Raw genomic sequence first — 12065 nt, 5'->3', positions numbered from 1 at the left:
GATCTCTTTATAGCAACTCTTTATAACAACTCTCATTCACTTCTCCAAGTCCTGGCCACTATTACCCCACCTAAGGATACCTCTTAGCTAGTCTTAAAATTTGCCTGCTTGCTTTATCCCATAGGACTAAAAAGCACATCTGTGCCTGCTCCCCACCTGCATGCCAGAGACGGATGAGCCTTCCCTTTTCTGCTTTCTTCATTGCCATTCACCTTCCAGAAAAACACCAGTGACGTACTGTTGTTTTGTGTATCAGATTTAAACTCTGCTTGACTTTTTAGACCCTCTGTAATCAGCCTTCAATACAATTAGACAAACTGTTTTCCCAGTACATATTCTTTCTTTCCTGTGGGTGTCTTCACTACGCAGAACACTTAAGAAGCTCTTGTTATTTCATTGACTTACACGAACCCTTTTTCTCATTAATGGCCTGGAATTCCATCTGCTCTGTGAAACTTTCCTTCATCACTCTTGTTTGCTTGGAACTCCTTTTCCTCTGAATTATATAGGACATGGAGCATATACAAAATTATTTTAATATATATTTAAATTATGTTCCATGTTTATAATAATTATTTCTGTGTTTCTAACTAGATTGTAAGCTCTTTAATACGGTCCTGGGCCATGTCCCCACATCCACTTGGTAATTCCTAAGCATGTACCACAATTACTTTTTAGTTTGTTTGGAAAAGTAGAAGACTAATTAATACCTTATTTGGTTAGTACAAAGAATCAAAATGGAAGTAAATTTAATTCAGATCTGAAAGTAATCAGTTTTGTTTAGCACTTTTTAATGTCACTCGTAATAAGAATGTAACTCACCAAAACCCCAAACCCAAACCCATTGCCATTGAGTCAATTCCAACTCATAGCGACCCTGTAGGACAGAGTAGAAGTGCTCCATAGAGTTTCCAAGGAGCGCCTGGTGGATTCGAACTAACCTTTTTGGTTAGCAGCCGTAGCTCTTAACCACTATGCCATCAGGTTTTCCATACAACTCACAGTGGCCTATAATTTCCTGCCCATATTTAACAAATACATTATTTCTATGAGACATCAACAGGTTTTGGCCAATCTGTTAAATCTAAATTAGTGCATATGTATATGTGGGTATACATTTGTATATATACTTGATAGGAAAATTATAGATTATGCAAATAATATTTATTTTTATAGGAAAACTTAGTACAGACAAGCAAACTAAGAATTACCTGTAATCTCACTACCATGATATATAAAAAAAGTCAGATTTTTAAAAAATTTCTTTAGTTGTTTACCTGTCTGGCTGTCCCCACTAAAGTATAAGCTTCAGAAGGGTATGCACTTAGTTTTATCTACCACTGTACATCCAGTGCTAAGAAAGGCACTGCCACATAGTAGGCACACAATTATTTGTTGAATAAAAGAATGCATTTATTTGGTTACACTCCTTTCCTGCCATCTTTATCTTAAAATTGGGAGTGAGTGATGAATGCAGCCACTCCAGCAACTTACAAAGGTGGATCTCCATCATTTCCAAATTCCTTAAAAATACTTACATTTCTGTAATCTTCCAAGACATAGTTTTCAGAGCATAGGCAGGTAGAGAGCAACAGAAAAGAGTAAATTAAAAAAAGAGTACATAAAAAAGTAAATAAATGGAAGATGGCGTTCATATTTAGTGCTACATTTGCTTTCAAGTTTAAGGATTGGCACTAACCTTTTTGGATGATTAAGATCAGTTGAATCAGGCAGCTTCTGCATCCCAGACTCAATTTAAAACTGATTGTCTTAGATCCCACAACAGCACGTGTGCTGTACTTTAGGGTAGAGAGGGTGCGGGAAACAAATTAGGAATGTAGGCCTGCAAGTCATTCATTGATCACGTTTATCGTCAGCAGCTACCACGTGAAATCACTTTAGATGGGGTCTAGCCCTGCCTCTGCTATGTAGCCTAGTACCTTCATAAAACACAAGTATTCACTTATCCAAAGATGGTTGTTGTACAGAAACCTAAAGTATGTATGTGAAAACTTAATTTTTTCTTTAGATTGTCTTGCTTCTTTATTTTCCTCCATGGAATTATGTCAGTTGGGTTCATTTATCAAATGTGTTTTTGAATCATTTCAAATCAATTGTATAGTTACTTACTAATGATTTTTATAACTGAAAGTTTTAAAAGCAGCATAATTTTTTTTACTCTGATATAGGATTTGCTTTTTTTTCCAAGGAATATTTTGAATTTGAGGAAATTAGTCAAAATGCTATTGACGTGTAAAGATTTATTTTTCTAGTCAGAAAAAATATTAATTTTATAGGCATTTACACCAACATTTCATAAAAATTATAATTATAAACAGTTACATACTGTGGTTTCTTTAGTTCTCCGTATAAAAATATTCCCAGTTAAAGGGCATGGCTAATCCAAACTGTATTAAAAACGGATGTTACCACAGTTAGTCAGTCTTCTGACAAGGTTTACACTTTACAAAATTAAATAATCTGCCGTACGTGATCATTGGTTCCAATAAATGCTCAGACGGGTACTTTTAGTTCCAAAAGACAATCTGTGATCAATTAATGATTGTGGAAGTTAACAAAGAACTGAAAATATAAAGTGTTCAAAATTACCAGGAACAAATGTTAGTATTTACTCAATATGTGATATTTGTTTTACTCTTGCCAAAATAATCACTTACTTGAATTTAATAAATGTAAAGCTTAGTTAATCTTGGTATTATTTCAGTTATCTTCCCCTTTTATAAAATAAATGTAATTATGAAGAACTTGGGAATTAAAAAATTTTATTCCTTTCTCTCCATAGCAACTTTTCGTATCTTGATAAAATTCCTAATGATTCATTAAAGCAGTAATAATGCAATTGTATAACAATTTTTTATGATAAGCAGTAGGTATACAAGAAATGTAAGTGTTAGAACGCACCCTTATCTTTTTTTTCACAGTGCTTTTTGAAATTACAAAAATCATATAGCCACTTTGTAGAAAACTTTACTACCACACTAACATAAATTGTTCACATTTTGGAATATTTCCAACCACCTTTTAAAATTGATTTTTTTCTTTTAACAAATATTAAGTAAATGGTAATTTTCTAGACTAGTGCTTCCAGAATGTGAACCCCCTCTATCTCTTCGCGTTAGAATATTCTGAGATTCCTGTTAAAAACAGAAATCTGCAGTTTTAACAGTCACCCAAAATGATTGTTATGCTCATTAAAATTTGAGAACCACTGTTCAGGAGATTAAAGATAATTATTAAGATCCCTGGTCATTTAAAATTGTATAACATTATTTTTAGTAGATAAGATATAAACAAATTCTAGTAAGTTTTGCAAATTTATTTGTCTGCATATAATGGGCTTTTAATGGAGATATTTTCTATTGGTTAATGACTGAATGATCTGAGAATCACAGATGTCAAAACAAAATTCAAAGCAGTATCATCTAGAGGTTTTCTTTATTTTAAAAATTCAAACCAAGTATTGGTTATCAGGTAGAGTTATTCCCAGTACAAATGTACTAAAATATGCTAAAAATGTACAAAATATGCATAAAATATGCTAAATATATTTAAGAATATTTAACTTACAGATGAAATGTTTTAATATAAATACTAGTAAGCAATACCTAGAATAACATTTCAAATGCTAATCATACCAGCTAACAAAACTGAGAACCAAAGGAGTATAAGCAATACCTAGAATAATAATCTTTTAAAGAAGAAAAAAGCACTAGTGCTAGGATGACTGAAAACACGGTGTTTGTATGCTAGTCTCCCCAGCAATGGCATTTGACGATGACTTGCAGCGAAACTTTTATCTTCTGTCAAATGGAACCAAAACTCTTTCTGGCTACTTGGTTTACATGGCTCTGTGTGGAGAATTTGTAATGAAAAGTTTATACTCCTTTGATTCTTAGTTTTGTTAGCTGGTAGGATTAGCACCTGAAATGTCCTAAATGTTTTATATTATTTTCTATCCTTGGAACAAGCATTTGAAGTAGGTGTTATTATTATTCCCATTCTGTAGATGGGAAAACTGATGCTGGGAGAGATTAAGCAGTTGACACAAGATATCCAAATTCTTTGCATTTGATCACACTGCTTCTCCAAATCAGGTTGATAATTTATTTTTTAAAAAAAGTTTTTTTAACAAAATGATATATTTGAAAATAATGAGATTATGGCTGCTACGGTAATGCCACTAGTGCTAGCCGTTGGTTGAATTGATGAATGACAATCAGTGGTCATGTAGTGAAGGCCAGAGAGTCTTTCCTATATTAGTCAGAAATCTCTTTTTCTACATGTACATATTGAACTCATACCAGTTGAAGCAATAAATAATTGATTTGATGTATACAAGATATAGGACCAATTATTTGTGTAGGAAGAAAAATATTTTGTAGAATTTTTTTGTTTTACATTTATTATACATGTATAAAACCAAAAAACCAAACCTGTTGCTGCCAAATTGATTCCAACTAGTAGCAACCTTATAGGACACAGTAGAACTGCCCCGTAAGGTTTCCAAGAATGTAAATCTTTACGGAAGCAGACTGCCACATCTTTCTCCCAAGGAGCAGCTGCTGGGCTCAAACCCCTGACCATTCAGTTAGCAGCCAAACACTTTAACCACTCCGCCACCAGGGCTTACATATAGATGTAATTTATACTTAAATGTATAAATGAAATCATATACATGAAGTACTGTCTCTCTTTTTTCTTTATTCCTCTCTTCATTTCTATCACCCCACCTACCATGCCTATGTTAACAACCTTGTGCATTCCATGTTTTTCTCCATTCTCATAAAATCATACACAAACATACATATACATATGTATATATAGGATTTAATTTTGGTCATTGTTTTACAGTAATGGGTTATGCTATACAGATTTTTATTATCTTGTTACATTCAATAAGATCCTGTGGAAGTCCCTCCAAATTTCCTTTGTAGCTCTAATTCATTTTATTAATTGTGGTAAAAATATATAATAAAACATTTGCCATTTCAACATTTTTACATGTACAATTCAATGACATTAATTACCATCATCATGTTGTGCATCCATCACTATTTGTTTCCAAAATTTTCCATCACCCTTAACAGAAACTCAGTGCCCCTTAGGCAGTAATTTCCCCTTCTTCTCTCCCACCCCTGGTAACCACTAATAAACTTTGGTCTCTATGCATTTGCCTATTCTAGGTATTTTATATAAGTGGGTTTGTACAATATTTGTCCTGTTGTAACTTACTGATTTCACTCAGCGTAATGTTTTCAAGGTTCATCCATGTTTTAGCATGTATCAGGACTTCGTGTCTCCTTATGGCTGAGTAATATCATTTTATATACATATATATACACACACACACCACATTCTGTCTATCCATCTATTGATGGATGTTTAGGTTGTTTCTACTTTTTGGCTATTGTGAATAGTGTTGCAAGGAACGTTGGTGTATATGTATCTGTTTGCATTTCTGCTTTCAATTCTTTTGGGTATATAGCTAGGAGTGGAATTGCTGAGTCGTATGATAATTTTTATGTTTTGACTTTTTGAGGAATCTGATTTTTTATGGGTAAATAATATTCCACAGGTGAATACACTGTAATTTGTTTAACCATTTCCCTATAAACCACTATTTTTTGGACATTCACTTTGTTAACTGTTTTTGCTGCTAAAAAAGTTTGTATTAAATGACCTCGTATAAACATCTCTATAGCCTAGTGATTTTATTTTTATAGGATAGATCTAAGGATTTGAATTGCTGTGTCAAAAGATTTATATCTTTTCTTTGTATAGCTGTTGCCTAAGAACTTTTAATAAAGGCCATAACAATTCATACTTCCTCCAGCAATGTATGAAATCTCTTTTCCTACATCCCTTTAGTAGTGTTATTACCCTTTTAAGTGTTTACCATTCTGTTGGGTATAAAGTGTATTATTTTAATTCGTATTTTCCATTTTGAAAGTATGTACATATTTCCATATGCTTTTTAACCAGTTGAATTTTCTCTTCTGGGAATTGCCTATTCATATTCTTTGCCAGTTTTCCCAATGGGTAGTTTTTATTTTTCCGACCAATTTTAAGAACTCTGTATATAATCTGTCATCTGCATCTGGAAAGTTTGTGACTTGAACTCGTCTCAACCATTCTCAACCCAACCTATTTACCTTTATTGAGCCAACCTGTATGTAAGGAAGCCTTAGGTTCTGTGGGAGTCTCAAGAAGAGGCCTGGTGGAAAGGAGGAAGTAGCCGACCCACAGAAATACTTGGAGATGCTCCACTGCCTTCCTGCCCCAGAGGAGCATTGGCATTAGCCTGGCCTCCAGGAAACCAGGAAGGAAGCAGCTGGCTGAGTCCTCCCTCCGCTTGAGCAGAAGTTTCTTTCTGAATCCTTGGCAGAGGACTGGAGCATCCTGTTTGCCACCTATGCCTGCTACCAGCTGTCAGGGTAGAGAACGGGTCAACTTCTGCTACTCTAGGGACTGCCAACACTGAGCTTCAGAGAACAGAGAGAAGAAAAAAGATAGCATATCCAAGGTTTCAGCAACCAGAAAGAAATAAAAACAAAATTGTTAGAACAGGCACCCAAAAAATAGAACTGCTGGAGGAGAGAGAGAACAACTTGAAAAAATAATATGAACACAACAAGATTCAAAGTACAGTATTTTTTTTTTTAATCTCTCTGGAGCCAAAACCCAGTATTTTAAACCAAATAACAGCAATAGGTGAAGTGGAGAAGAATGGTCATGTGGAGACTTAAATTAGTTGCCTAGAGATTCTAGCGGAAGAAATATTTCAAAACCCAGAGGAAAAATTTGAGGAAAGGGTAAAGATAAGAGATTTTGGGGATAGAACCAGGAGACATAACACATGAATAACAGGAATTCGCAAAGAAGAAAAAAGAATAAATGGAAGAGAGGCAATAATTTTAAAACGAAGAAAGTATTTTGAACTAAAAAATACCTGAGTCTGTAGGTTAAAGGCATACTGAGTTATAGACAGAATTAGTGGTAATAATAATAAATGACAATAACTGAGTGATCACTCTGTGCCCAGGTAGTGTTCTAAGAGCTTCACATTTATTAACTTACTGAGTCTTCACAGTAGCCTTATGAAATAGGTATTATCGCCCTTGTACAGATGAGGAAAATAGAGGTTAAGTGGCATAGCCAGAATGTGAACCCAAAATGTCTGACTCCAGATCATTTATGAAACTGCCTCAGAAAGCAAACACCTATGCTCGGGCATATCCTGGTAAAATTTATGAACTCCAAAGATCAAGGGGAAATCTTACAAGTTCCAGAGAGAAAGATCAAGTTACCATTAAAGGAAAAAAAAAAAATTAGACTGACATCAGGGTTCTCTTCTGCAACACCTTAAACCAGAAAACAGTGGGAAAACATCTATACACTACTGAGAGAAAAGGACCACAAGTCAAGATTTTTCTAAACAATCAAGATATTTATTTACTTGTCAGGCTAAAACAATGATTTGCAGATACACCACAATTAAGCCACTAATCCTACCCACCATCTGATGGAAATACTCAAGGAAAGGAAAATCTAATAATATTTAACCTTGGTCTTTGAACATGTTATTCCTCCTGGCTGGAGTAATCCTTCACCTTCTTTACCAGGCTTATGCCTCATCTTTAAGGCTAACTTTCTCTGGAAAGTCTTTTCCAACTCCCCAAGTTAGAGTTTTATGCTCCTCCTAAATGTTCCCATGGCACACTGTATTCCCTCATTTTAGCATTTACCATAATCTCTTATAATGGCCTATTTCTTTGTGTATATTCCTTAATAAGATTGTTAGTTCTATGAGGGCAGGGGCAGACCATGTCCATCTTGTTCACTTGTGGTATCTCTAGTGCCTAGCACAGGTGCCTGGAATATTGTAGACTGATTTGCTGACTGAATATTTATGTATAGTTAAAACTCTCAAATCTTTTTTCTTGCTGTCCTTCTCAGATCATTCTAGTAGTGGTTTTCAGGGAAAGTAAAGCTTTATGTTTACTAGATACATAAAGCCCTGTCCAAGTAGCCCTTATATATATTTCTGTATCCATGTCATGACTATTTTTTAAAATTTTAAATTCACGAAGTTTTCAACATAAATGAGTACATGAAAGTTAATAGAAAGGTATAGAAGTGAGTTTGCAAGATTGATCAAAAAGCTTTTCCGGAGATAGTGTTTCGGTACTCTAAAGAATGATGTTAAGCCTATATTTTTTGTTTCTTTTCAGATTAAAGCTAAAAATTATGACAAGGTTGAAAAGGTGAGTCTTACAATATTCTTTATATTTTAGGTTGAAGCTTAACTTAAGACTTAATATATAAAACAAATACAGTAAAATGTTAACAATTATTGAATCTAGGTAGTGACTATATAGGAGTTCATTGTACTATTCAACTTTTTTATGTTTGAAAATTTTTGTAAAAAAAAAAAAATCAGGAAAAGGGAAAGAATTAATTATACTCTACTGACCAAAATCACAAGAATGATTTTGATTACTATTTAAACTGAAAACAGGAGGGAGTTGTTACTTGCCTTTTATTTATGAAAAGATAAAATCATGTAAGGAGCTGAATTTTTTTTTTATTGTTTCATTTCACTCATGTACAAATGAAGCTTGTTTAACTATGGATTCTGATAATATTTTCTGTGTTTATAGCTATTTCAGAGATGCCTTATGAAGGTTTTGCACATTGATTTATGGAAGTGTTATCTTTCATATGTCCGAGAAACAAAGGGAAAACTACCAAGTTACAAGTAAGTTAAATCAGGATCTTAAGAATGCAGGTCACCTCCAGACATAAAGTCAATACCACATAAACTCACATTTTCTCTTAGCTCTAGATGGGAAGAAACTTAAGGATTTGAAAAGCCAAGATTCTACAAGAAGTCAGTAGACCTTGAAAAAGTTCTTCAGAGAAAGCTACTGGCATTAGTCTTACTCTGGAGAACTGAATCACGCAAATCCTTTGCATAGAAACACTGTACATTTGCAGCACCAACCCACTTTATGGAGAGGCTTGTCAAAATCAAAAAACAGCATCTGTTTTGCTTGTCCTGGCAACACTCTTGGGTACGATGAAATTTGTTACTTAAGTGTTCTAAGGCATCTTACAGTTTCTATTGTTGTATAGTTGACCTCCCCACTATTACTAATACCCACCTACCTGTCTTCACTGAATCTAAGTAATGGTCCTTCCTTAATGCTAGTTTTATTTATTTATTTTATTATTATAAAATTCTATTGTGTTTTTGGTGAAAGTTTACACAGCAAATTAGGTTCCCATTTAACAATTTCTATACATATTGTTCAGTGACATTAACGTTTTTCACAATGTGTCAACATTCTCATTATTTCTGTTCTGGTTGTTTCATTTCCATTAATATAGCTTGCCTGTCCCCTTCCCCCGCCTCTGACCTTCTCATCTTTATTTTAGGGTAAATGTTGACCGTTTGGTCTCATATTGATGATTTTTAAGGGACTACAGTACTCACGGGTCATGTTGTTTATGTTATGAGCCAATCTGTTAGTTAGCTTAAAGGTGACCTACATGTGTGGTTTCCATACATAGTTTAAAGGGTATCTCAGGGCGATAGTGTCAAGGTTCTTCTAGTCTCTACTGGTCCAGTAAGTCTAGCCTTTTTTAGGAATTTAAGTTTTATTCTACATTTTTCTCCCGTTCTATCTGAGACCCTCTGTTGTATCCTTGGTCAGAACAGTCTGTAGAGGTAGCCAGGCACCTTCTAGTTCTAGTCTCAGGCTACATGAGGCTGTGGTTCATGTAGGCTATTAGTCCTGTAGACTAGTTTCTTCCCTGAGTCTTTGGTTTTCTTCTTTCTCTTTTGCTCCAGACAAATAGAGACCAATAGTTGTATCTTAGATGGTCCCAAGCTTTTAAGACTCCAGTGCTACTAACCAAACTAGGATGTAGAACAAACTTTATGAACTATGTTATGCCAATTGACTGAGTTGTCCCACGAAACTATAGTCCTAAGCCTTCAAACTCAGTAAACCTATCCCATGAGGTGTTTGGTTATGTCTATGAAGTATCTGTAACTGTGCCCCCTATGTGCTTTATTATATATATAAATATATATGCCTACAGATACACCTATATGTGCATCTGTATATACACATATATACATTCCTGTACACATATATGGAAACCCTGGTGGCATAGTGGTTTAAGAGGTACGACTGCTAACAAAGAGGTCGGCAATTTGAATCCACCAGGCGCTCCTTGGAAACTCAATGGGGCAGTTCTACTCGGTCTTATAGGGTCGCTATGAGTTGGAATCGACTCATCGGCAACGGGTTTATATACATACATATCCATCTATGTTACCACACACATATTATATGGATGTTATTGCAAAATTGTATATGTTATAGCATTTACCAAAAATGTCCCTTATTCTTGTGTACTTCTTAGTGTCATCATTTACCTTGGTCAAGTTGTGCACACTTCACCCACGTTCGGTATTGCCTTTCCCATCACCAGAAATAACAAGTGTTACCATCTCTGGTAACCACCAATAAATGTTGATTTCTTTATGTGTACCTATTCTCATCTTCTTATAAAAGTGCGATCATACGATATTTGTCCTTTTGTGATGGACTTATCTTACTCAGCATAACATCCTTCAGATTCATTCACGTTGTATTTTGAGAATTCATCATTATTTTTTACAGCTGTGTAGTATTACATTGTATGTATGTACTACATTTGTTTATCTGTTCATCCATTGATGGGCACTTAGGTTGTTTCCATCTTTTTGCTATTTTGAATAATGCTGCAATGAACATAGGTGTGCATATGTCTATTCGATCTCTAGGGTATATAGCTAGGAGTGCAATTGCTGGATCGTAAGATAGTTCTGTTTCTAGTTTTTTGAGGAAGCGCCATACTGTTTTCCATAGTGGTTGCATTTTACAGTCGCACCAGCAATGGATAAGGGTTCCAGTCTCCCCACATCCTCGCCAACATTTATTGTCTGTTTTTTTTATCAGTGCCATTTTTGCAGGGGTGAGTCTAGTGCTTTTTTATACAAAGCAAACAGGTGAAGCTTCTTTTCATAACTCGAATTCTATATTTTCTTTTCCTCATTATCCTTTATTGTCTTACATTAAAAGGGAAAGTTCTTTCTCCCTAAATTTGACTTTAAAGCTAATAATAGATCTTCATATATAACTTACTTCCTTAATCAGAGAGCCAGATATTTCCATGTTTTAATCTTATAAGGATAAGATTAGGCAACTTAAAAGACATAAAGATAAGTAAGACATGGGCCTTATCTTTGATAAGCTCACATGTAGACAGGAAAGGAAGCAAAGTACTTAAATTCATGACATTGACAGGCTAAACATGAAAGAACTACTTTCTTTATATACTTGCAAAGATATGTTCACATTCTTGTTTATAGAAAAAGTTCAAACACTACCTTGACCATATGATCAGATGTTATAGTTATGTTCCAGTTGCAGATACATTTTAATAACTCAAATATTTTTTTTAAAAAAACATGTCTTTTACACTTCATTTCAGAGAAAAAATGGCTCAAGCATATGACTTTGCACTGGATAAAATTGGAATGGAAATTATGTCTTATCAGGTACAGTTAAAATTTTAAAAAATATACACTTAATATATTTGAAAATACCAAAAAAGATGTTAACATTTTATTTTATTTCTTAGATTTGGGTGGATTACATCAACTTCTTAAAAGGCGTGTAAGTATTTTTATAGTTTTGTTTTCATATAAAAAGTTTACTTAAATATAACATGATATAATATATGATATGATATAATATAATTGATAACATTTCTTATCCAACCCCAGGGAAGCTGTTGGATCTTATGCAGAAAATCAGAGAATAACAGCTGTCCGAAGAGTTTATCAACGAGGTTGTGTTAATCCAATGATCAACATCGAACAACTCTGGAGAGACTATAACAAGTATGAAGAGGTAAATTAGGCCAGAAGTAGTTTATTATTATAAGCAGAAAGTCATTCTAATTTTTAGGCATGGTGGATTCTAACC

At 34.1% G+C, this 12065-nt stretch overlaps 1 protein-coding gene across 3 annotated transcripts in view; it reads left to right on the top strand.

Annotated features, from left to right (window-relative positions):
• CSTF3 (cleavage stimulation factor subunit 3) overlaps window positions 1-12065 on the top strand; it is an 83555-nt gene that overhangs the window by 46280 nt on the left and 25210 nt on the right. For 2 of the 3 annotated variants that reach the window (XM_004369768.2, XM_023738103.1), the window contains exons 4-8: window positions 8253-8285; window positions 8682-8779; window positions 11569-11635; window positions 11719-11753; window positions 11864-11990. In XM_004369768.2, coding sequence (XP_004369825.1) covers window positions 8253-8285; window positions 8682-8779; window positions 11569-11635; window positions 11719-11753; window positions 11864-11990 — 360 coding nt within the window. Of the gene's footprint in view, window positions 1-8252; window positions 9096-11568; window positions 11636-11718; window positions 11754-11863; window positions 11991-12065 lie in introns of those variants that run through there. The other variant, XM_023738096.1, reaches the window with a different exon arrangement.

Source organism: Trichechus manatus, unplaced genomic scaffold (genome assembly GCF_000243295.1).
Source record: "Trichechus manatus latirostris isolate Lorelei unplaced genomic scaffold, TriManLat1.0 scaffold00006, whole genome shotgun sequence".
In the NCBI taxonomy this organism is placed as follows: domain Eukaryota; kingdom Metazoa; phylum Chordata; class Mammalia; order Sirenia; family Trichechidae; genus Trichechus; species Trichechus manatus.
This window is presented reverse-complemented; position numbering and strand designations above follow the sequence as displayed.